Raw genomic sequence first — 25,858 nt, 5'->3', positions numbered from 1 at the left:
TGTATACTAAACTAAAAAGCCTCTTCCATGTGCACCCAGCTTTCATCAAGATAATGTTCTCCAAATAATATATTAAATAAAAAGTATTTGTTTTTTGCTGATGGAGGTTGGTTTGACCTTTTGAGGAGGTTAGTTTGACACTGGGTTCTGTTTTTGCAGATTTTCCTGAAAGTGGCAGAGGACAGCGGCGTTGATGCTCCAGAGGTATTAGGTAAGACATCTTTCACTCCCTGGATTCATTAGTAAATAACAATAATGAATGATTATGATAATGCACAGTATAGCGCTTTTCTAGAAGTGAAAGAAATTGCGACAAATACAGTATACAAAAATACAAAGCAGATAAAGTCCTACAACTAGTTCATAAAGGATGTTGTTGCTTTGCTGTTGTGTGTGTTTATTTGCGTCTCACAATTTGCATGATCTGTATTCTCAGCAGCTTGGTCAGACACCCCAAATTTTACAACTGAAATATCAAACCTTCTCCTTTAAACCATACTACCAGATACCCACTTTTCGAGTTTCAGTTGTTAGATATCCCATATCTCTGACTCAGCCTGGTCCATGTTCTTCTGTTGTTTTAGATGGCACCATTCCAGCTCGCAGGAACCGTAGACATGCTTTCGGTGACCACCAGAGCTGCCTCAAACCCTTCACGGAGGACGACAGCTTGGACTTCAACGACTCAGAAGGTGATCCAGGTAGCATTAGACTTCATTACCCATAAATCATCACTTTAAGCTTCTCTTTAAAAAAAAAAAAATTCTTAAATGATTCTTCACACATTTTTCCACAATTCACAGAGACAATGAAACGTAATCCATCACATACACAGCAGGCAGCACTCGTCATCATTACCCATGAATCATCACTTTAACCTTACAAAAAAAAGAGTATTATCTTGTAACGTATTGTAAAGTATTATCTTGTATCTTGTCATTTTTTACACATTTTTCCACAATTCACAGAAACAATAAAACGTAATCCAACACATACACAGCATCATAATCATATTCACGTTCAAACTATTTCAGTGATGTGTCCCTCTTATCAACCCAGTCCATGCTTCTCATTTTGACTGAATCTATGGAAAACATAGACATCTGTGTCTTCTGTCCTTGAACATTTTGTCACAGTCTATATATAGATGAACATACTGTACTGTAGTCTGGGTGCCAGCTTTGTTTTTGCTTCAGCCAGATGATCCTCATTGTGTTGTATAATGTTGAAATGGTCGAAACAATGCAGCTTTGTTTAATAAAAATACAGGCATCAATACTTTCCAGGTCCACCTTTTAATAACCTTCTATTCTGAATAATAACAGCATTGAACATGTGTGATTAAGTAATTATAATAATAATAATCTATTATATTATATTTATAAAGTGCTTTTCATTACACAAGAATGATCTCAAAGTATATAAAATAAAAGATACAAATAGAAGAATAAGCAAAACAAATATATATAACCATATCATAAAAGCAGCAATCAAAGTCTAGCAGAAGGGTAGGTCTGCCGATAAAAATGTGTCTTAAGGCCTGCTTGGAGTGAAGGCGTGATCGGAGGCTTACTATCCCACACCCTTGTCTCCTCTCAGAGTCTCGTGAGACAGACTGGCTCGGAGGTTCAGATGGGAAAGGTTCGTACCAGGTCCAAGGATGGAGCCTAAAGAGACAGCAGTTTGTTGCACTGCTCTGGAAGAGATTCCTCTATGCTCGGCGTTCCAGGAAAGGATTCTTCGCTCAGGTAAACAGAACCACTGTGCTGTACAGCTTAATAATGCTACATGGGATCCTTGGGAGCCATTTTGTTTGTTTCCAATTATTTCCCCCCGCATTTTCTTTTGACTTTGACCGTGACGTACAGTAAACAGAGGTTGTTTGTGTTGTTGTCTCCAGATCGTGTTGCCTGCTGTGTTTGTGTGCATCGCCTTGGTCTTCAGTCTCATCGTCCCCCCGTTTGGAAAGTACCCCAGTCTGACCCTGCAGCCCGGCATGTACGAGGAGCAGTTCACCTTTATCAGCAACGACGCCCCTGGGGACGCAGACACCAACAAGCTGTTGGGAGCCTTGACGGACAGTCCAGGCTTCGGAACGCGCTGCATGGAAGGAGATCCTATTCCGTAAGTGTTAACTAACGTCCCCTGCTGGTCAAATATCTTTACGCCTAACTGTATCGACATTCAGTGTTCTCAAAAAATAATTAAAGAAAAAAGAGGATAACTCGATCTGGATGAAATACAGCAGTAGGTGTAGACAGTTGAATGTTTGAATCTTTTCACTTTTCAGGTTTGTACATTTTCTGAAAGAATATTCAAGGCCTTACAATGTATAGAAAACTGTGAATATCGTTCATAGTTGTATTGATGAGTGTATAGATGTGAAGAGCTCAGAATGATACAGTAGTGACATGCACACCAACCATTCAAGGAAACAATATGCCATTGTTATGAATGCTAATGCTAATGCTTATGCATGTATTGGTTGAAATGAGAATGACTGATGGTTGCGTTCTCTCTCTCCCTCTCTCTCCCTCTCTCTCTCTCTCTCTCTCTCTCTATCTCTCTCTACCAGTGATGCTCCTTGTACAATGGTGGATGACGAGTGGACTACGCCAGAGGTTCTGGAGAGTGTGAGAGACATCTTTGCGACGGGTAACTGGAGTATGGAAAACCCCTCTCCCCTGTGTGAATGTAGCTGTGACGGACGGAAGAAGATGCTGCCTGAGTGCCCCCCTGCCGCTGGTGGCTTGCCTCCTCCACAGGTATTGAGATCACACACACACACACAAATGAAGATATTACATTCATGTGCTGTTCTTATATACCACAAATGCTCTCGTTCCTTCTTTCTCCAGGTTAAAATCAGCACCACAGATACCCTTCAGAACCTGACCGGCAGGAATGTCTCAGACTACCTGGTCAAAACGTACGCTCAGATCATTGGAAAAAGGTAAGATGCCCATTCTTGTCACTGAGCACATTGATTGTGACCAAATTCCGTATTGTCATGTCATCAAAGTATCTGGGTAACTTTACATTGTATTAATCCTGTTGTCTCCTCACAGCTTGAAGAACAAGATCTGGGTCAATGAATTCAGGTGGGTTTGCAGTTGCATTCTCCTGCTACTCAGGTGTTGAGGGCATCAGCCATTTCTCTGGTAGTCAATGGAATAAAAAATGTGCAATGGTATTCAATGGTATTATAAATGGGCCTTCTTTCTGCAGATATGGTGGATTCTCATTGGGCGCCAGGAGCTCTCAGTACGTCCCCCCAGGAGATGACATAGACGACGCTATCGCAGAAATCAGAAGACGCTTTCACCTGGAAAGAGTAAGCCATGAAATACATTTTATAATATGTGTTTTATTCAGCTTATAATAGCTGAAAACTCAAAATAGACACTTACTGTACGTCAGTAGTTACCATGTAATGCCACTGCAATGTAAAAGCACAAAAAACTCCTTGCCTGATTAATTGCCGATTACTAAGACAATAGAGCTCTCTTTTTTTTTCTCTTTTTTTTTTTTAAATGTAAAGATTTTTCCCAAAGTAAGGTCAATTGACCTGGAAAAAAACCTGGCCCTAGGTAGAAAGAATACCTGTTTGTCCATTTCCATAAGTACCGCTGGAACCTCATGCTACACAACTGGGTTCCAAAGTGGGTGCTACACATTGGTGATGATGATGTGAGTTCTGTCCCTTACAATGTGAGTGCTTTGGGTGTCTATATAAATGCAATGAATGAATGAATTGATTGATTCATTTCTGCTGTCTCTCTCTTTCTGCAGGGCACAGCTGCTGACCACTTCTTCGCCAGCCTGTCCAGCTTCATCCAGGGCCTTGATACCAAGAACAATGTCAAGGTTGGTACACAACAGTACTGTTGGTTGGTGGCGATTGGTGGCAATTTACCAACACTCAATGTGAATGGATGAATGCCACAATGGCCCTGACTTTTTACCCAAGGTCTGGATAGGAGACAAACCCTTAATGGCTCCCCCTTGTTTTTCGTCATAGAACTTACATGATAATTATTCACACGTTGAAATTGGCCCAGTACAGAAACATCGTTTCAGACCTAGCCAAGGGTTAGGGTTCGATAGCAAACACAGCCAATGTGTTTTAAAACTGCCCTAATAACATTCACATCGAAAGCTGTGAAGATTCAGTCTCTCAGCATAAACGCTAGGGATCTTCGTAGGGGGAGATGGTCAAACTGTTTTTCCGAGAACATGATTTGTCAAGATACCCAAAGGGCAGACCTTTTGTTCTCATACCAAAGACTTTTCCCGTTACTCTGTCAACAACAGGAACATGATGTTCTTGTTTTTCTGTTCAGTCGTCGACATTTGCTTCCATCAGTATAATTCCTTCCTCTGTTTTAGCAAAACTTGGGAAATGCACCCAATCTTTGACCTATGGCATGTACTGAATGTGACCTTTTACCCCCCCAGATCTGGTTCAACAACAAAGGCTGGCACAGCATCGGCTCGTTCCTCAACGTGATGAACAACGGCATCCTACGTGCCAACCTGCCAGCCGGACAGGATCCCAGCAAGTTTGGCATCACTGCCTTCAACCACCCGCTCAACCTGACCAAGGAACAGCTGTCCCAGGTGGCACTGTGAGTATACAGGATGAGGCTGGTGGAGGTAGAAAATGGAGGACGGTCTCATTGTAATGCATGGAACGGAACATGTGTTTGATTCCATTCCTCATTCCATTCCATGCATTACAATGAGCCCGTCCACTGGTGTTTACTGCATGCTGTATATGTGTACGTGGCAGGACCCCTATTTCCTTAGACTCAAACACGACTCAAATGCCTCAAATGTCAAATTCATTTCTCATTGTCCTGTTACAGTACTTGGATTTGAGAACTAAAGATGTTGTGTACTGTAGTAAATCACCGACTGTGTACTGCAGTAAATCACCTACTGTAAGGTACATCCCCAAAATACATTGTGAAAAGTAACGTTCTACTCCAAACACTTCCCCCTTCAGGATGACCACCTCCGTGGATGTGCTGGTGTCCATCTGTGTGATCTTCGCCATGTCCTTCGTCCCGGCCAGCTTCGTCGTCTTCCTCATCCAGGAGCGAGTGAACAAGGCCAAACACATGCAGTTCATCAGCGGGGTGCAGCCTCTCCTCTATTGGCTGGCCAACTTCGTCTGGGACATGGTACAGAACATACAGCATCTCTCTTTGTTTACTTTGAAACCCCCTACTGAACCCACTGAACCCACTGTACCTACTGAACCTACAGTACCCACTGAACCCACTGTACCACCACTCAACTCCCACATCAAACAGTACATGATACAAACAAACAAACAGCGGGAAATACACGACTGGGCTCGACAGGTTGAGAGACGTATGCAGGAATTATTTAAGACTTTATTTTCCTCTGACAGTTATGATATATATATATATCATCCCTCAATTTACCTGAAAATGTGAATGTGTTGTAAATGGTACAGGATGATATACTGAGGGATGCGTTGGGTTCTGTTTCCACAGTGTAACTACATCGTCCCTGCGACCTTGGTCATCATCATCTTCGTCTGCTTCCAACAAGATGCCTACGTGTCCTCCACTAACCTGCCTGTGCTGGCTCTCCTGCTGCTCTTCTATGGGTGAGTGATACACATGAGCTCACCATGACAACAACAGGGGAGGGGAGGGGAGGGAGGGGGCGCTTGGTGGTGGGGCTGCCCCGCCTATTCAATGGTAGAGGAAAGGCTGGCCCCACACCACATCAGACAACTCCTCCAAGGAATAGCAGTTGAATTGAATTATTAATTGAATTATTATTGTTAACTGTGAAACTGTGTCGAGGAGGGAGACATGTTATAACTTGTATTTTTCTTTGTGTGTGTGTGTGTGTAGATGGTCCATCACTCCTCTGATGTACCCGGCGTCGTTCTTCTTCAAGATTCCCAGCACGGCCTACGTGGTTCTCACCAGCGTCAACATCCTCATAGGCATCAACGGCAGCGTGTCCACCTTTGTCCTGGAGCTCTTTGGCAGCAATGTAAGAACAGGACAAAATAGTCTAATAGTCCTGATAGTCTAATAGTCTAAAATAGTCTTACGAGTAAGTAAAGGGGAAAAAAAGAAAATGCTAATGCTAGAGAGCTGGGGCTAGAGAGCTGGGGCTAGACAGGTGGGGCTAAAGGGCTGGGGCTAGACAGGTGGGGCTAGAGGGCTGGGGCTAGACAGGTGGGGCTAGAGGGCTGGGGCTAGACAGGTGGGGCTAAAGGGCTGGGGTTTGTGTGATTGACCTGTAGTACACTAGATGTCAGCGTTTTGTCGTTGTTTGACTTTTGACCCTCCGTGTGACAGGAAATCGGCGGGATTAACGACATCCTGAAGAACGTGTTCTTGATCTTCCCTCACTTCTGTCTGGGCCGGGGCCTGATCGACATGGTGAAGAACCAAGCCATGGCCGACGCTCTGGAGAGATTTGGTGAGTCGGCAGACATAGTGAAATGCCAACGTTGTTGATCGAATATTGTTACTATAGCTATAATGAATTTGATAACCAAATAGTTTATCAATCATATGTTTCGACAATCATTTTTAATTTAGGTAGTATATGTATTTATGGTACAGAAATCAAGATAAAAAATTTAATTGTAAAGTCAGTGTTGCTGTTTCTTGACAAGAAGCTGTTCAATTGGTCATAGGTGAGAACCGCTTCCGTTCTCCTCTGGCCTGGGACATGGTGGGGAAGAACCTGTTTGCCATGGCCGTGCAGGGCGTCGTCTTCTTCTGCATCACAGTGCTCATCCAATACCGCTTCTGTATCAAGGCCAGGTAGGCGGACTCTCTCTTTCAAGATTTTCAAAACTATTTTCAAATACAGTACATACATTATGCCCCCCCCCCCCCCCCCCCCCCCAAAAAAAAATATATACATGTTTGTTGACTTTTACCTGTTTGTTTATGACAGATCGATGAGCACCCATTTAAAGCCAATCGGAGAGGAGGATGAGGATGTGGCCAGAGAGAGGCAAAGGATTCTGGGTGGCGGGGGACACTCAGACATTTTGGAGATCAAACAGCTGACCAAGGTACGGGGCCAAGTCTAAAGCGGACTGATAATACATAGTTTTAAAGGGATAGTTCATGATTTTGGATATTATACCTTATTTTCCATTTATGTACCTGGGGTGTTAATAGATAGATAGATAGATAGATAGGTACTTTATTGATCCCCGAGGGGAAAGGCGTTACAGCAGGTCACATCACAAACAACAACAACAACAAAATAAAGTAACAATATAATAATAAAAGAGAATAAAATAGACATCTGAAACATGATATAGAGTAAGAACAGTCCAGTATGATTTAACATCCCCCAGCCTGACTCTGATCACCCCGATCGAGCCACCTGGAGGAGGAGTTGTACAGTCTTATTGCAGCAGGCAGAAAAGATCTCCTATAGCGCTCCTTAGTGCAACGTGGTTGTAGTAATCTGTTGCTAAAGGAGCTTCTCTGCTCTGCCACAGTGTCATGTAGGGGATGGGAGGGATTGTCCATGATGGCCAGGAGTTTGGTCCTCATCCTCCTATTGGCCACCTCCCATAATACATAATAAATGAAGGCTACTGTACAGTACACTCTGCAGATAATGGACTCTGGACAGTCTTTAGCTTTGACGATGACAGTGTAAATAGTGACATGTCATTTGAACATGTTGAACTTTGATTGCTTCTGTAGGTGTACAAAAGAAAACAGAAGCCAGCAGTGGACCGTCTCTGCGTAGGCATACCCCGAGGAGAGGTAAGCTTCCAGAGGACCCAGACACTCTCAGGCCTACAAACTCACCTCTTTAGAACAGGCTGTAGTTTTCACTGTCTTGTTTCTGTTTGTAATGCACTCAACCGTATGTGCTTTGAGATGGTACAAATGAAAGTGAATACATATAAATACATTTATTATTATTATTATTATTATTATTATTATTATTATTATTATCATAAGCTGGCTCTGGTGCTACCATAGCTCAAATGTCCAAATTCACCACTCCTTCCCTGAAGTGTGTGCTTGTGCATTCCCCCCCACATGGATTTCAAAGTAATGCACTAGTGTAAGACACATGGTGGAAACTCTCTCCAGCCAGTGCTTACACCAGTCCTACCCTGTGGGGGAGTACAGTTAACGCAGCTGCACACTTCAGGAAAAGGCTTGAGAATTGAGATGCAGCAGCAGATTCTACCTATCGGAATGTCATGTTGAACCTTCAGTTTAACCCTCACCCTAAAACCTCTCCCCTCTCCGTCACCAGTGTTTTGGTCTGCTTGGTGTCAACGGAGCTGGAAAGACAAGCACCTTCAAGATGTTAACCGGAGACTCCATCGTCACCAGTGGAGAGGCCTACCTGGCTGGGAAGAGGTGAGATTGACAGGGTTAGGTTATAGGTTATAAAGGGTTAGGTTATTTAGGAGTACAGCAGGCTGCACCACTAGCAAAGATGATGATAACCCCATATTTAAACTAACACCTATGGGCATCTTTGTAAAATTCAGAAGCTGCATCATTCACCTCATTATGAATTTTTAGCATTATGTTATTTCTGTTATTATTTCTGTTCCTGAAATCAACAATCCTATTCGAAACCAGTTGAATAGATTTGGTGAAAGTTAAACACATGGATTATGTACGACATCTGCGTTTTGAGTTGTCTGCTTCTAAACTTTATTCTGTCTTCCCTAATCAAAAAGTACAATAACATATAAAAACAGACACATTTCTACGGTTTTTTTGAGTCGTCTGCTGACAGTTTGTCATCTCTGTCTTCGTCAGCGTGATAACAGAGACTAAAGAGGTGCATCAGAACATGGGCTACTGTCCACAGTTCGACGCCATCAATGACCTTCTGACGGGCAGAGAGCACCTGGAGTTCTACGCCATCCTGCGTGGGGTTCCAGAGAAAGAAGTTTGTGAGGTGAGTGTCTTAAAGGGATAGTTCATGATTTTTATTTTATTTTCCCACTTACCGAACCAGGGATTTCATCTTGACACTTGAAAGATATACTTAGGTCAAAACGACACCAAGAAAAAACATATTTAAAGACATTTCCTGGTGCTTTTTTGTGGGTCCAGTTTAACGTTTTTGTTTTATTACTATATAGGCATGATCTGGGGCACTGTTTTTTTCTGGTGAGGTCACATAATCAAATCAAATTTTGATTTTGTGATCTCACCCAGACAATCAAGACAAAGTCTCTGTCACCCTAGTCATATACAGCAGTCGGCTTAATATGATGCTGTTAGCCTGAATTTCTTACAACTTCATGAAAACTAAAGTTGCACACTCCTCTCTCATTGCTGTGACACTTATACACCTCACCAAGGCTTCGTCTCAATAGCCTTCCTCAGGTTTCCTCGGCCTAAATGTCTGTGCCCGCTCTCTCCTCTAGGTGGCAGAGTGGGGTATTAGGAAGCTGGGTCTGGTGAAGTACGTGGACAAGGCAGCCGGGAGTTACAGCGGGGGAAACATGCGGAAACTCTCCACCGCCATGGCCCTGATCGGGGGGCCGCCAGTGGTCTTCCTGGTGAGTGTACCTCCATCGGCCTTTACCTGATTGTGGTCAAACATAAACTTAAACTCAAACTTGGATTATCTGAAAACAGTTGTAACTCATCGGCCTTTACCTGAATGTGGTCAAACTAAATCTTAAACTTGGATTATCTGAAAACAGTCAGTCTCAAAGCTGTTTTCAAATTACAAAATGGTCTCTCCATCAAGGGATGTCAACAACTGATTAGACAGAGGATGGCGCTGTTTCCGTATTGTTCTGGTGTTTCACTTGTGTGAGGCTCAACCTGTGGACTGCTGTAGGTGAAACTGTCTGTGTTGTTTGTGACAGGACGAGCCCACGACAGGGATGGACCCTAAGGCCCGTCGGGCGCTGTGGAACTGCATCCTCAGCATCATCAAAGAGGGACGCTCTGTGGTGCTCACTTCTCACAGGTAAGATCAGACTGAAGACGAGACACAACCCCGTCTACAACAGGCGTGGCAACTAAAAGATAGAAGGAGAGCCGCACACTCTCGTTCCGATGATAATCATTTATTTGACCAATGTTTCGGCAGCAAGCTGCCTTCCTCAGGGTTTCAATCAATTTAATTAAAATTTCTACCTGGCTTTCTCTAGGCTAGTGTCTTGTCATTTTGGTTGCCAAAGCTGAAGTAATTGTTCGAACATCGCTGTCTTTGGTTGAATGATCTATCTGGTCTTTGGTTGAACTCTTTCACAGAATCAACAGTGTTCAAGGTCCCTTTTGTATCTCAATGAGACTCAGATAGACAAAGATTAGTTTATATATTTGAAAAAAAACCTGACTTGTTCTGACTAACGTGTGTGTGTGTTTGTGTGTGTTGCAGCATGGAGGAGTGTGAGGCCCTGTGCACAAGGATGGCCATCATGGTGAACGGAAGGTTCCGTTGCCTAGGCAGCGTACAACACTTAAAGAACAGGTAAGAGCAGAGATGGATACGCTTCCTTACATACAGACATGCTACTTATTGAAAAGGAGTCAAGACACCATGGCAGCTCATAATACCATATCTATATATGATTACAATGGCTCGCATTAAATATTAAGCCTTGAAATGGAACCACCAACATGTTCAGTCGCACCATGGTCCATGCACGGCAGCCATTTTGTGCCGGTGTTTAGAAGACGCTAATGCACATCTCCTATAATACGTTGATGATTCTCTGCAGGTTTGGGGATGGTTACACCATCATCCTCCGGGTGGCGGGGCCTAATCCGGACCTCAGGCCGGTGATGGAATTCATTGAGAAGGAGCTTCAAGGCAGCACTCTGAAGGAGAAACACAGGAACATGTTACAGTACCAGCTGTCCTCCTCCCGCACCTCTCTGGCCCGCATCTTCAGCATACTAGCCAAGAACAAGGAGTGGCTGCACATAGAAGACTACTCTGTGTCCCAGACTACACTTGACCAAGTAAGGGTTGTTATCACGTTGGGCCATTTTGACAAACAGTAACTGTACGATACTATACGAGATATTATTCAACATACCTGTATGTTCACGTAGAATAATACCACGGCTTTGTTGAATACTCGATTGTGATTGGTGGAGAGGGTGTTGACTATTCATTGATCCACACAACGTGACTGAGTGACTGGCACCAAAGTTACAGAGCCAGAGTGACAAAAAGAAAAGCTCTTTTAGAATTATTTTGACGATAAAACAAATATAATATATAATAACGTTTTTGAATAGTTTTAGGCTGTGTTTGCGTGTATAAAGTACTGACCCGTTTGGTCTGTGTGTGCTCTTTTCTCAGGTATTTGTCAATTTTGCCAAAGACCAAAGTGATGAGGACCACCTTAAAGACATTTCCATGAACAAGAGAGACGCAGTGGCGGTGGACATTTCTCAGCTCAACACTTTCCTCGTAGACGAGAAGGCCAGAGAAAGCTGTGTGTGAATCCATGCGTCTCCTCCAGGAGAACCCGTGATAGATGGACCAGCCTGAAGGGCTGTTGCTTTTTTACTTCTTTTTATTTTTTATTTCTCAGTGGACTGCACAAGCCCATATAGGGTGTCGCAAGAATGGCAGAAGTTCAACACTGAAAAATGAAACTCAATGCCGATCAATGCAAAAGAAAAAGAGAAATCTACTAACAAGAGGATGGGCCTGGTGCCCGTCGCCAGATTGAAAGACTGAAAAGTTGAATTGACTTCAGTTGTCTCCTGCTAAAGCGTAGAGAGTCAATGGTTCTGTGTGCTTTACAGCCCTTCCTCTCGTTCACTGCCAGCAACCATGGACATTTCAGGGTCTATTTTCTCTCTTTGTTACAAAGTCCAGTTTAAAGAAGTCCGTTTCCAATCCCAAATGACAGAAATGTATTTGATCATTTTTAGTTTTAAATAGGCATTGAAAAGAATGACCTGTTGTGTTTTTTTAAAGATGAATATTTGTTGTTGTTGTTGTGTTGTCCAGCATAGCGATTATCTATCATGGTGGAGAAAGAAATGAACACTCCAATTTGAAATACCATGGAAGAAGATAAAAACATAGGCTGTGGAATATTCTGGACAGACAAAGGCACAACAAATGATGCTTTTTAGAACCGTGAAAGGTTGTCGGATAACTGCTCTTTAAAGCTGCAATCCTTAAAAAAAAAGTACTTTCTCTTTGTCATCGTAAAGACGTACAGTAACAGGGTCAATATCTGTACATGAATATGTGGCGTTATAACGATATAACTGCCTTGTTTTGATTGGTCTTTGTGAGAGATGTATTGCATGCTTTCCAGTGAGCCACATGCAGGACCTTTGTCGAACGCATGTGTGCCAAAGCATGAGCCCTCAGGCAGGCGTAACGCAAGAGATGCGCTGTTATTGTTAAAACTTCAGACATGCGCAATTGTTGTTGGACTACTACTGGACTGTAGGTCTCTGGAGCCGCTAAATTCTTTATATAATTCTATTCTAATACTATTGTAAAAACTGTATTAATGTGAGTGACCATTGGAGAGAAATTTGATGGTGTATTCCACTGAAAAAAAATATTTTTATATATATATATATATAGTTGTGAAGTCGCAACTGTAGGGCAGACACTGATAAATGGATCCAGTACATGTCTGTCTGTGAACAGTGTAAGTGCCAAAAGAGTCAAGTCGGATTGTGGGGAGGGTCATGGGAGGCATCATTGTACAATTGAAGATGTATGTATTGAAGATCACTGTTTATCTTTATTCAAACAGCCAGCTTCAGCCACAGCCGACAGGAGTGTTGCGTCTGATGAGTGTGACCAGTAGCGATTAGTCAGAATAGGTTTGGCCTCGAACCTGGTGCTCACACAGTTCAACCTTCATAGTAGTAACTGTGCTGTTGCCAATCTCGTCAATATGTTTGACTATTGTGTATATGACTCACCATACGTGTATAGATCACTTCCTCTAACTCCTGGTGTACTGACACAAAACATTTCTGATATTTCTAATCCTGTCGTGGTTAGTTTGAAGGCAAAACCTTTCCACAGGCACCAGCCAGACAGACACTGAGAGGGACCAAAACCATTAAGTCAATAGAGTAACACCGTTGGTTACATTGGGGGCTTTACACACGACAGGGCCGATCCAAACCATACTTTGGATATTTTCCTATCACACTGTCCTGTTTCAGCAGTGGACGCATAACCAAGCCAGCCCAGTACAACTCAGCTTAGTTCAGCTCTGCAGCATAAATCAGGGTATAGAGTACTCAATCATATAAAGCGTGGATGATCAACTCGATTCCTGGAGGTATGCAGGCTTTTGTTCCAGCCCAGTTCTTACAGTACATTTTTAGATTGAATCTAACGGTAGCCTCAATTTAGGACATCCTCTGATTGTGCTTAGTTAATTATTTGAATTTGTTATTTTTAATTGTTTAGAGCTGGGCTTGGAGTGAAACCGGCACACAGCTGCCCTCAGGGACCAGAGTTGCTCGTTTGTGATATGAAGAACAGAACCCCCCCATTGGTCCTGGTGGGGATGTGGCAGTAGGCCTACAGCATGTATTGTCGTCCCTCACACCAAGCACTTTATATCAGACCTAAATCTCTTTGCACTGGAATATGGACAGACTTCAAAAGAGATGTGTGAAACTACAATGCATTTTTGTTTGTAAGAGGGAGAAAAAAAAAAGAGAAAAATTGTCCTCCAGTTCCATGGTAATTATATTCTGATGTTCAATATTATTTGTTTACATTTGAAGTATTAAAAGGCTGTTTGAGTCTGTTACGTGTTGTTGTGTACAGTACATATTGACATGAATACAGATGTATCCATTTTTGTTTACAAATGCAAACATACATAAAGAAGAACTGACAACAGTAACGGCAAAAAACAACAACAACAGCAAAGTGACAGCCAATCATCCAATAGTAAGTTGGGGCAATGACTGCGTCACCTAGCATCAGTGACAGCGCCGCCTGCAGGTAGCACAGCACAATAGATAAACAAAAAAATCTATAGCTATACATTCTAGTTTTTCTACATCTATAGTCAGTACATTCTTGTTAGGGTAGTTCTATAGATATATACATGACGTGTATATAGACCAACTGGAATGTGCACTACAGCTGTAGAGTAACAAGAATGTACACTATGATATTGACACGATTGTACACAATAGATTGAACTCACTGAACTATATAAAAATAGACTGACTAGAATTTACATACATTTAAATTAGTAAACTGACCACAGTTCATACAAATAATCCATTAAATTATTCAAGGAAACTCACTATTGAAGTTAGCCCCGTCATGACTTGCAGATCTTGTCCAAGATAATTTGTTTAATGTGTAGGAATACGGTCGTATGAAGCAGCACTTCTCTATATTTTTTTAGAACTATTCATCTCTCATGAGACAGTCATACCACCACCCATGACTCTTCCATTCTCAACCCTGCGAAGATTCAGCTTCCCGACACCAAGCCAACAATACTGGCTACATTCTAAAGAATTGTGTATAGGTCCAATGCTTGATTATCATGTACTGTTTACAGTGTTGCCCGACCTGACTCCGCCTTGCTATTTGTATCACTGCTACTATGCAGTTGTTATGACTTTATGCCTCTGTCTGTGTATCTGTGAATCCACCTATTTTTATATGTTTTGTTCTGTAATGTGAATGTGCAATATCTTTTATACAATAAAAACACCAATTGACCAAGTGTGGGACAATAAAGATTTTCTGAATCTGAATCTGAAAGATGACTCTAGAGCAATATTGTAAACAGCCACAGGAGTCCAGTATATATAAGGATGTGGCTTTAGACGTGTCTCCTTCACTTTATATTTAACAGTCTTCTCAGGCAAAGGCAATGACAGAGTAGTGTGTACGATAGCAATCAAGGTTCAGGTTGTAAATCTGCCTCTGGATAAGCTTCAAACGTAAGTGTGTGTGTGTGTGTGTGTGTGTGTGTGTGTGTGTGTGTGTGTGTGTGCAAGGTGTATGCGTTGAAAAGTGTGCATGATGTGTCCATGACAGAATTTCCCTCTGCCACCTAAGCCAAACCCTATAATTTGATTGACATCCCTCTAACCCAATCAATGTATCCAATGTGGCCTTCAACCAATGGCTTCACGGCAGGGACAGTATAAAAGGACTGGGACACACCTCCATCAAGTCTTTTGCTGATGGAGTCCTTGCTGAAAGCATGTGCATTTAGTTTTTGAGGTGTTTTTCCTGTGCATCTAGTAAGTAGTTTTAGTTTTGCAAATTTTGATTTCCAGTGTTTGGTTTGAGTTTTGGCTTCACCAGATCAAATTAGATGCACCCAAACATGAAAATTAGGTTTCTGTCATTTTCCAGGACTCTTTATGTACAAATCTAGCCTTGCTACGCTCCTTCAAATCCTCTATTTTTGATAGGTGTGATTTAAGAGGTTGAGTTGGTTAGCATGATCTGCTCATGTTATAGGGTGCATGCTCTGGGTAGTAAAACCCAATCAAATAAACAAATAATATCATTTGTTGACATTTTACTTTCCTCCCATGTTAGTCAGCACAAGACCTGTTCACTAACTTATCTGAGTAGTTGCTTACAATTTTACAAAGCTAGCTACAAAGTAACTCAACAAATGTAATAGCATCCAACAGCATGAACAGAAAAGCTGCGTAAATTCACAAGACACTGTAGGCTGCTAACAAATTAGTCAACATCATTCATCCCAGAACCAAGGAACAATTGCTGCCACTTGCTGCTTTTTGAGCAATTTAATTATGAACAAATATATTATGTAGCCTAACATTCACCCAGAAATGATTTGATATGGAAATCAGTCACTTTAGCCATGGTTTTCCCTTTTGGGCATGCAAATAAAACAATTGAGTCTCAAATCTGTACCCTTTGTCCTGAAGTGTACACTTCTGCGCTCCTCAACATGGTTCCTCAAGGATTAAAAAATAAGTTTAATCTCATGGTTTTACATCCATGGGTTGCAGTACACAGAAATAGGAGTGCAGAATTATGATGAAGACCATGCATATGCCATGGTGCTAAACCAAGATGGCCACCTTAGCCTTGACAAAATGGCCCCTGCATGTTCGAGGTGCTGTCTCTAAACCTTTACGACTTCTCTCCCATATTCAAAGCTTAATATACTCAGTAATACATCAATGTACTGGCCTGAACTTTGCTGACACACATTACCCCTTTGAGATATTCCAAAGGGGTAATGTGTTTGCCCACTATTTTAACAATATACTTTCTTGACATATTGTAAAGTTACAGAAACTTTTAGGTCGGGTGGGACCTAACTTCCTGTCTTGCTTCTGCAAGGTTAAGTATTGCATGGTCCTCAGTGGCAGAGTTGGTGGCAATGGAAATGTGCATTTGTTTTAAGCAGCTTGGTGACGGAATGGTATGGAACATGCCCCATGAGCAGACTGTAGCTATTTGAAATGTTCATGCTACTGATGTTGTTGCACTTCTTTTTTTTGCAGGTGTCTGCTGACGTCAAAATGACAGAGTGATGTCTTTGCGTCCCAGTGGTGTAATGGTAAAGGACAGGTCCCGCAAGCCCAGCTGAGGCCATGAGGTAAGTTGAGCAGTTTCCAAGTGACCTTCCTTTGGAAGGTTTAGGTGGTGGCTAATTATTGGTGAAGATGCTTCTTAGAAGAAGAATTTTATATATAGAAAATTCTTCTCCGAAGAAGCATTTTTACCAAGAATTAGCCACCACCTAACCCTTCTGAAGGAAGGTGGATAAAGAGGTATCTATACATTTTAAAAATCAGCTTTCTTCTCGATAACCGCTGCTGGACATTGTTCTGGAAGGGCGGGGGGGGGACACTCCCTCACATCCCCCCCACTTTCCTTTTCCCCGAGCCTTCTCCACAGCTTGCAGGGGGGGACACTCCCTCACATCCCCCCCACTTTCCTTTTTTGTCTGAGCGTTGTCCGCAACTTGCGGGGGGGACACTCCCTCACATCCCCCCCACTTTCCTTTTTTGTCTGAGCGTTGTCCGCAACTTGCGGGGGGGACACTCCCTCACATCCCCCCCACTTTCCTTTTTTGTCTGAGCGTTGTCCGCAACTTGCGGGGGGGACACTCCCTCACATCCCCCCCACTTTCCTTTTTTTTTGCCTGAGCCTTGTCTGCAGCTTGCGGGGGGGGACATTCCCTCACATCCCCCCCACTTTCCTTTTTTTTTTTTTGTCCAAGCCTTGTCCGCACCTTCCAAGTCATCCACCGTGGTGACAGACCGCTGGTCAGACCTTGCACCGATGTTCCAGTAAGCTACCTTAGGCAGCACAGCTTCTCTACCTTGCGATAGCAGCCACAGGGTCTCGCACATGTTCCAGAGCCATGACCGGGTCTCGAACCTCTAACCCTGTTATGATGGGGCAAGGTACTAACCGCACAGCCACGACTCCTTCACACTTTACATACTTCGTTTCTTTTATTTGACTGGAAGGTTTGAGGAATGTGCATATGTTGTAAGCAGCTGGGTGACGGAATGGTATGGAACATGCCCCATGAGCAGAAGGTAGCAGGTTTAGATGTCCATGATGTTGTTGCACTTTCTTTTTTTTTTTGAACCTATCTGCTGATGTAAATGTCAAAATTACGAGGAGATGTGTGTTTGTTGTGAGCGGCCCGGTGGCACAGTGGTAAAGCACTTGTTCTGTAAGTAGAACGTTGCTGGTTCGAACCCAGCTGAGGCCATGAGAGGATGGCACAGTTAGTGCAGCTGAGGGCGTGGGAAGAAAGCGCAGTGAGAGGAAGATGAAAGGGGTAGAGTAGACTTTACAAGTGAGATTGTCTTATACTTGACTTGAAGGTTTGAGCAAACATATTCAAAACCGAACCTAGCTCCAGAGCCATCACCGGGTCTTGAACCTATAACCCTTTGATGACGGGGCAAGGTACTAACCACAGAACCACAGCTCCTTCACACTTACCATATTTTGTTTCTTATATTTGACTTGAGGGTTTGAGGAAACATATTCAAAACCAAAACTAGCTCCAGAGCCATCACCGGGTCTTGAACCTATAACCCTTTGATGATGGGACAAGGTAGTAATCGCAGAGCCACAGCTCCTTCACACTTTACAAACTTTGTTTCTTATATTTGACTTGAGGGTTTGAGGAAACATATTCAAAACCAAACCTAGCTCCAGAGCCATCACCGGGTCTTGAACCGACAATCCCCTGATCTTGGGGCAAGGTATTAACCGCTGAGCCACGACTCCTTTGCATTTCAAACATATTCAAAACTAAACATGGCTCTCGAGCCATAACCAGGTCTTGAATACCTGCCTCTGACCCTACTTCTATGCTGTTCCACTTAAATGTTTTGAGATATCCTTTTACACAGTGTAGTTGTATGTGGAGTTCTCCACAGTTGTGATGCATTGCTGCATTGATGTGGCTTGGGAGGGCAATGGTCTGAGCAGTGTGAGGTCCCATGCACACACATGCACCTGTGTGTGTGTGGAGTGTGCATGAAGTAGATCAATGCCAGGATTTCCAACCACCACAGTGGCACTGCACCTATAGTTAGATTGACATCCCTCTAACCCAATCAATCCATCCAATCTTGCCTTCAGCCAATAGGCTTCATCGGCAGGGCCAGTATAAAAGGACTGGGACACACCCCCAGCAAACCCTTTACCGATGCACTCCTTGCTGAAACCATGTGCATTTAGTTTTTGAGGTGTTTTTCCTGTGTCTCGTAAGTGCTTTTAGTTCTGCAAATTGTGATTTCCAGTGTTTGGTTTGACATTTTACTTTACCCATGTTAGTCAGCATTAGACTTGTTCGCTAACTTATCTGAGTAGTTGCCGACAATTTTACAAAGCTAGCTACAAAGTAACTCAACAAATGTAATAGCATCTAACTGCAAACAGAAAATCTGCATAAATTCACAACACTGTAGGCTGCGAACACTTCATAGTCATCCAAGAACCTAGGAACAAATGCCACATCTTGCTGCTTTTTGAGCAATTTAATTATGAAGAAATATAGTGTGTAACCTAACATTTACCCAGAAATGATTTGATATGGAAATCAGTCACTTTAGCCATGGTTTTCCCTTTTGGGCATGCAAGTAAAACAATTGAGTCCCAAATCTGTACCCTTTGTCCTGAATTGTACACTTCTGCTCCTCAACATGGTTCCTCAAGGATTAAAAAATAAGTTTAATTAAACTCATGGTTTTACATCCATGGGTTGCAGTACACAGAAATAGGAGTGCAGAATTATGATGAAGACCATGCATGTGCCATGATGCTAAACCAAGATGGCCACCTTAGCCTTGACAAAATGGCCCCTGCATGTTCACGGTGCCATCTCGAAACCTTTATGACTTCTGTATTTTTTCTCTCCCATATTGAAAGCTTAATATACTCAGTAATACATCAATGTACTGGCCTGCACTTTGCTGACACACTAACCCTTTGAGATATTCCAGAGCTTGTTTGACTTGTATGACTTGACAGTCCTGGGGTCAGTTTTCTGAAAGCTTTGTAGCGAATGCAATACTTTATCAGGCCTACTCTGTCCTAGATCAGCACAGTGTAACAATGTGACAATAACCTTCTCCCCCATCACCCTAACCCCAGTTACGGCGAGGAGTTGTCCCGGTGTCAGGAGGAGGTGCGGAGGCTTCAGGCGCGGGAGGACTGCAGCGGGGTCAGTGACCAGAGGCTGCAGCTGCAAGCTGAGAACATGCAGCTGCGCAGGGAGATGGACGAGCTGCGAAAGACCAGCCTGCTGACGCAGAGACGTGCCAAGCAACAGGTATGGAGGGAGGGAGGGGGGGACAGGGGGGAGAGGAGTAGGGAGGGATAGATAGAGGGACAGGGAGATGGGACAACTGTGCAAGACCAGCCTGTTAGCCCAGAGATGTGTTTTACAACAGGTAGGATGGATGTACAGAGGGATGGAGGGAGAGTGGGAGGGATTGGTAGTCAACAAGACGACCAACAAGTAGGAGTGAGTGGATTTAGTTTGCCTTTCTCATATAAAAAAAAAAGTATCCAAAAATATGGTCTAAGCTGGGGGTTGAGGAAGCTGAGTTCCAAGCTGAGTTGTTATGGTCCGATCCCATGGCATCAGGTTTATGAATCAAACATGTTAGACTAGGTTCAAGCAAAAGGAAGGAGGATGGAGGGAGGGCCAGCCTGAAGAAGCAGGGTGTGGATGTGCCAGACAGAGTAACTGACACACACACACGTAGACGGATTTTGGTGGCACCAGCCTTGATTTCAACGTGTATAACTATTTACAGTTGAATGAGCCTGGCTCACCATTTGTCAATTCCTTTGCGATTGTAATGTCTGAAAAAATTGCACCCTCGCCATTCCTTTGTGATTGTAATGTATCTCACACCTTGTCCTTTGTTGGGAATGATATTTGAGGAGAGGGACAGCAAGCTGTTCTTTGAGTTTTGGGTTAGGCCCGCCACGGGCACCATTCTCCCGTGTCCTTGACGCACGTTAATGTATGGTTAAAACTTAGTCATATGTTGCTTTGAAACTGTTAAATTGGTTATTTTGTTGATACTCTATTCTCATTTTCTGTTAAAACAGCACAACATAATCGTGACCAGGTTATCACAGAGTATACCATTAATGTCTAATGTTCACATGCATAGTTAGCAACACGTACACTCGAGTCATCACATCAGGTATTTGACCATGTGACCACTCCTCACAATTTCTTATAAGTATGGTAATAGCATTTTGGGTATTCTTAATGGAATCTAGGGTCCAATATGATCGACTGTCTGTCACACAGGGATGAGCAAAGCATTATCGATCATGAACTATCTTTTGGAGTCAGATATAACGTAATGTGAACTTGTGTTAGTTGGTCATGAGACCACTTGTGTTGAGTTTGTTCGAACATGTCCACAACTGTTAGAAGTAATAATTGGGAATAAATGTGTCTTATGTTTGACCCGTCATCTAGTCTTCAGTGTTTTATTTTCATACTCTTCACACACACTCACCCACCCACACCGTGACCCCTTTCTTCCAAGTCTCCCAGATGGAGCAGGAGTGCAGTCGGAAGGAGCAGGGTCTGGACGCGAGGGTCCGAGAGCTGGAGGAGAGCAGCCGTAGCTCCAGTGCTGACCTGACCCGTCTGCTCTCAGCCCAGCAGAAGACCACGCAGCGCTGGAAGGACGAGGCCAAGACCCTGACCAAGGCCTTTGAGAACAAACTCACCAGCCTCAAGTACTATTTTATGTATTTATATAAAAAAATATATTTGTACAATATTTGCTGAACCTTTATTTTACTAGAAGGTCCCATGTGAGGTCTGAGGACCACTTAAGATGGCATCTCCAAGAGATTTGATTAATTCAAGGCAGGTTCAAGGCTACAAGTTTATCCCAAAACAGACAGACATTTGGGCATGTGCCTACTTCAGTGTGTCTACAAGTGAGAACACAAAGCAGCACCTTTTTTACTGTCTCTGAATTTTACTGTATCTGAATTGTTTGAGATTAGATTTTCCCTAAATGGTGCATTAAAGACAATGAGCAACCAGGGGAAAAATGGGAAGGGGGGGTAGAGATGTAGATGAGACTGGGGGAAAAAAGGGAAGCCTGAGGCTTTCTATTGATTTCTGAACTTGTTTTTCTTCCTTCCTCTGGTATCGTCTGTTGGGTTCAGGGGAGAACTAAATCGACAGAAGCAACGCTCTCAGGAACTGGAGATCCAGCTGGAGGCTGACCATGAGACCATTGTAGAGGTGATTTTTACACACACTCTCTCACTCTCCCACACACACACAGACACATTGATGACTGACAGAAAAAGTGCGTTGGTCTTATGAGATGACCGCTATAACCGACCTTAGCTGGTGTTTGTGATACGAGGTGTAAATATAGATATCATGAGGTGTAAATATCAATGTCTTGCTCTCTTTTGGGTCCAGTATGAGAGACAGACGGCAGAGTTATAGGAGAAGAACAGTCGTCTACAGAGGCGCCTGACGCAGGCAGAACAGAGGGCAACCACGGCATCACAGCAGGTAAGGGTCCTCAGATGGCTCAATGAGAGGCGCTCAGTGATGTCAGCTACCTGACTTAATGTTGGGGCTTATTATTTTTAATGTCACCTAGCCCCTGGAGTACTAACATCAGTCCCTATTCTATATGTCAGAATCACGTGTCCTACACAATACATTCCCATGTCAGCATTCTGTAAGGTCATATCGAGGATAAACATCATATCTTGAATAAACACTGATGTTGAGAGGATGTTGTGGCTTTGAATGTTTCCTAATTGTTCATAGAAATTTTTTCTAAATGTCTTTCCTCATTATTCATTTATTTTCTTTCAGCTCAGCATACTGACATCACAGAGAAGGAAAACTGCGTCCATGGTCGACCTGGAGACACTATGATGTCATGTGCCAATCTGAGCTAGTGCAATATGAATGTGTGACTGATTGATAGTTCACTGTGATCCTTGTTATAATGAAATGATAAACTGATTTGGATTGACATATTTTGTGGTCTTCATTAATTATGTTTTGTATATTGTTTTTAGGATTTTCTGAGCACTTGGACTCCACAAACTAAGGAAGTCCAGGAGACAGGGAATCTTGACATTACAATTCTATTAGGGAAACAGGAAAACTAGCAGTTCAACATAAAGGTAAAAGGAGCAGAGATAATCTACATAGAATCTGACACCGGAGGATCAACTTGCTTTGGCAAAGTCCTGGCAATGTTACAGAGAAATTTGTAAGTTAGATACCCCAAATCAGTATTGATTAACATAACATGATGATGAGAATTTTAGTTTGATTCAATTTTATCAGGCTACTACCTATCCATCCATGGAAAAATCAGTTTATTTGGAATAGACAGAATTAAATGGGTCTATAGAATGAACAAGAATATAGGCGGTTGAAACTATGACATCACAGCATTGAAACCTTCAGTCATTCAAAAACTACACTTACACCCAAACTGGTTCTCAAGCAGAAAACTAAGAAAAACTCATCCTCAATTTAAAAATGGTATTTTTGCCTTCATACAGATTACAACGTCTCATATATTACTGCAAATAATCTGGTTAAACTCATATACTTATTGGAAAAAATGTTTTACTGATTTCAGCCTTGTCACACCATTGGAAAAGGAGAAGGTAAGGATTTACTTGGTCTGCCTCACATTAAAAATCACAAATGGCTGAAAATTTGTGTAAATAGATCAGTATATTAATTTAAGGTCAAAAACATTGGCCGCTGTGTCATACAGGATACAATAATACTGCATAAACTCCCAGCTTACCTAACCTCCATTATTGAAATTCAAGAACATACATTACCAAACTGGTTCTCAGAGTAGGTTAACTCTTGAGGTTCCTCGGGTCTCCACTGAACTGGGTAAATCCTCTTTTAGTTATGGTGCGCGTCACTGCTGGAACAATCTACAAAAAACATGTCAGTTGGTTGTTCTGGTGCTGCTCTGGCAGTTGAGGGTGTTCATTGAAGACCTCTTTGGTGAAGGATGTGATTGTTTCTCCTGATATATTGTGATTTTATATGATATATATTTATTTAGCTATAACTTTGTTTGATGATAATAATGAACGTCAATAAACACAGTCATTCAACATACCTCTGTCTTTAGCTTTCTTTTCATCCTCCTTCATTTTTTCAAATGTTTAAATGTGATGTCATTAAAAACAAGTGTCAACTGAGCTCACAGGCAGCTCAGATGGATGATCTCCCCTACCAAGTGCTAATCCTACTCCTGCTCCATGGGTTTGAATCCAGTAATGGCCTGCTGGTTGACATTATAACAATGGTAGCCTGAAGTTTAAATATGATGAACTAAGAGAATTGCCAGAGAATTCTAGAAAGTTCGGAGGGATGATGCTGGTGGCTTTAACATTGAGTCTATGGGAAACTGAACTCTCAAAACTGAACACTTGTTTTAGATTTTTAACCACCTCCATCACCCACATCTGGATTATCTGAATCCATAGCTGTTGCACCATGGATTTCATAAACTCTGTGTGTGTGTGTGTGTGTGTATGTGTGTGTGTTTCCTCAAACCATCCAAGTCAAATATACAAAATGAAGTGTGTCAAGTGTGAAGGAGTCGTGGCTGTGTGGTTAGTACCTTGCCCCATCATAATGGGGTTTAAGGTTCGAGACAGAGTCATGGCTCTGGAACATGTGGGGGACCCTGAGGCTGCTATCGCAGGGAAGATGAGCCGTGCAGCCAGGTGTCAACACCATCGTACGGTGGTTGGCTTGGCTCAGAATTTAAGAAGGAATTCTTTCTAAATTTTGTTAAGTGTTTTTCCTTTTTTGAGAGGATCTTCTTGATAACTCCCCTAAAAAGTAGAAAAATGCCAGGATTTCCATCCGGCACAGTGGCACTGCAACTATAGTTTGATTGACATGCCTCTAACCCAATCAATTCATCCAATATTATCAGCCAATGGGCTTTAGGGGCAGGGCTGGGACACATGTATAAAAGGACTGGGAAACACCTCCAACAAATCCTTTGCTGATGGACTCCTTGCTGCAAGCATTTTAGCTCTAGCAATGGCTGTTTTTCTGTGCACCCAGTAAGTGCTTTTAGGTCTGCAAATTGTGATTTCCAATGTTTTCTTTGAGTTTTGGCTTCACCAGATCAAATTAGATTCACATTGTTATTTTCCAGTAGTCTTTCCGTACAAATGTAGCCCTGCTACTCTCCCTCAAACGCTCAGTTTTTGATGGGTTAAGAGGTTGTGTTAGTCACCGGCTAATGTTATACTCTAATAGGATGCATGCTCGAGGTAGTAAAACTCATTCAAATAAACTAATATCATTTGTTAACATTTTACATTCTTCCCATGGCAGGTACAGATAACAGCTGAAACATGATGAAACTGGCCATTTAGAATACTGGGGTAAAATGAAGCAAGACTGAATACAAAGGTAAGAAAATGTAGCTAAAGTTCTCTTGTTGTGTGAGCTAGCATAGCACAGTGTTGTATTTTGCAAGATAGAAAAATTACCTGTTAACTTATCGAATAGTTGCTGACAATTTTACAAAATTAGCTACAAAGCAACTCTACAAATGTAAAGGCATCCAACTGCAAACAGAAATGCTGCATAAATTAACTGTAGGCAACAAATTGGTCAACATTATAGCCAGCTAAAAAACCTAGGAACGAACTACAGTTCTTGTTGCTTTTTGAGCAATTTAATAATGAACAAGTAAAGTATGTAACCTGACATTTACCCAGAAATGATTTGATATGGAAATCACTTACTTTAGCCATGATTTTCCTTTTTTGGCAGGCAAGTAAAACAATTGTCCCAAATCTGTACCCTTTTTCCTGAAGTGTGCTCTTCTTCTCTCCTCAGAATGGATCCTCAAGGCTTAAAGAAGAATAAGAAGACGACTTAAAAAAGGCTTAATCCTTTGTAATGGTTTTACATCCATGGATGGCAGTACACAGAAATAGGAGTGCAGAATTATGACAAAGACCATGCATGCGCCATGAGGCTAAACCAAGATGGCCGCCTTAGCCTTTACAAAATGGTCCCTGCATGCTCATGGTGCCATCTTGAAACCTTCATGGCTGTTGTATTTTTTCTCTCCGATATTCAGAGTTTAATATCCTTGGTAAGACATCATTTTACTGGCCTACACTTTGCTGACACACATTAACCCTTTGAGATATTCCAGAGCTTGTTTGACTCATGTTTGCTCACTATTTTAGCAGTATATTTTCTTGTATACTTCTTCCTGTGACACAAGTCCTTCTCTGCAATTATGGTACAAATGCCAACAGACCTAAAAGTTGGAAGTAACTTTACAATATGTCAAGAAAG

At 42.3% G+C, this 25,858-nt stretch overlaps 1 protein-coding gene and 1 long non-coding RNA gene across 3 annotated transcripts in view; both read left to right on the top strand.

Moving 5' to 3' along the window:
- LOC310820794 (phospholipid-transporting ATPase ABCA1-like) overlaps positions 1-13,783 on the top strand; it is a 36,722-nt gene extending 22,939 nt beyond the window's left edge. Inside the window, exons 26-49 of one of the 2 annotated variants that reach the window (XM_083692582.1) lie at positions 160-211; positions 585-692; positions 1,600-1,748; positions 1,901-2,124; positions 2,576-2,765; positions 2,859-2,953; positions 3,069-3,101; positions 3,229-3,334; positions 3,793-3,867; positions 4,459-4,628; positions 5,009-5,186; positions 5,526-5,641; positions 5,895-6,039; positions 6,351-6,474; positions 6,695-6,824; positions 6,961-7,081; positions 7,731-7,793; positions 8,299-8,405; positions 8,817-8,958; positions 9,434-9,568; positions 9,884-9,987; positions 10,402-10,494; positions 10,745-10,988; positions 11,335-13,783. In XM_083692582.1, coding sequence (XP_083548708.1) covers positions 160-211; positions 585-692; positions 1,600-1,748; positions 1,901-2,124; positions 2,576-2,765; positions 2,859-2,953; positions 3,069-3,101; positions 3,229-3,334; positions 3,793-3,867; positions 4,459-4,628; positions 5,009-5,186; positions 5,526-5,641; positions 5,895-6,039; positions 6,351-6,474; positions 6,695-6,824; positions 6,961-7,081; positions 7,731-7,793; positions 8,299-8,405; positions 8,817-8,958; positions 9,434-9,568; positions 9,884-9,987; positions 10,402-10,494; positions 10,745-10,988; positions 11,335-11,478 — 3,048 coding nt within the window. In that variant the 3' untranslated portion in view covers positions 11,479-13,783. Of the gene's footprint in view, positions 1-159; positions 212-584; positions 702-1,599; positions 1,749-1,900; positions 2,125-2,575; positions 2,766-2,858; positions 2,954-3,068; positions 3,102-3,228; positions 3,335-3,792; positions 3,868-4,458; positions 4,629-5,008; positions 5,187-5,525; positions 5,642-5,894; positions 6,040-6,350; positions 6,475-6,694; positions 6,825-6,960; positions 7,082-7,730; positions 7,794-8,298; positions 8,406-8,816; positions 8,959-9,433; positions 9,569-9,883; positions 9,988-10,401; positions 10,495-10,744; positions 10,989-11,334 lie in introns of both variants that reach the window. The other variant, XM_083692581.1, reaches the window with a different exon arrangement.
- Positions 13,784-21,137: 7,354 nt separating this feature from the next.
- On the top strand, positions 21,138-22,458 carry LOC310821348. The gene is made up of 4 exons (XR_014554861.1): positions 21,138-21,237; positions 21,679-21,757; positions 21,944-22,039; positions 22,352-22,458. It is a non-coding gene; the product is annotated as an uncharacterized lncRNA (long non-coding RNA).
- The last annotated feature ends 3,400 nt before the right edge of the window (positions 22,459-25,858 follow it).

This window comes from Argentina silus, assembly GCF_951799395.1.
Source record: "Argentina silus genome assembly, chromosome: 21".
Lineage (NCBI taxonomy): Eukaryota > Metazoa > Chordata > Actinopteri > Argentiniformes > Argentinidae > Argentina > Argentina silus.
The sequence above is the reverse complement of the archived record's forward strand: the minus strand, read 5'-3'. Positions and strand labels throughout refer to the sequence as shown.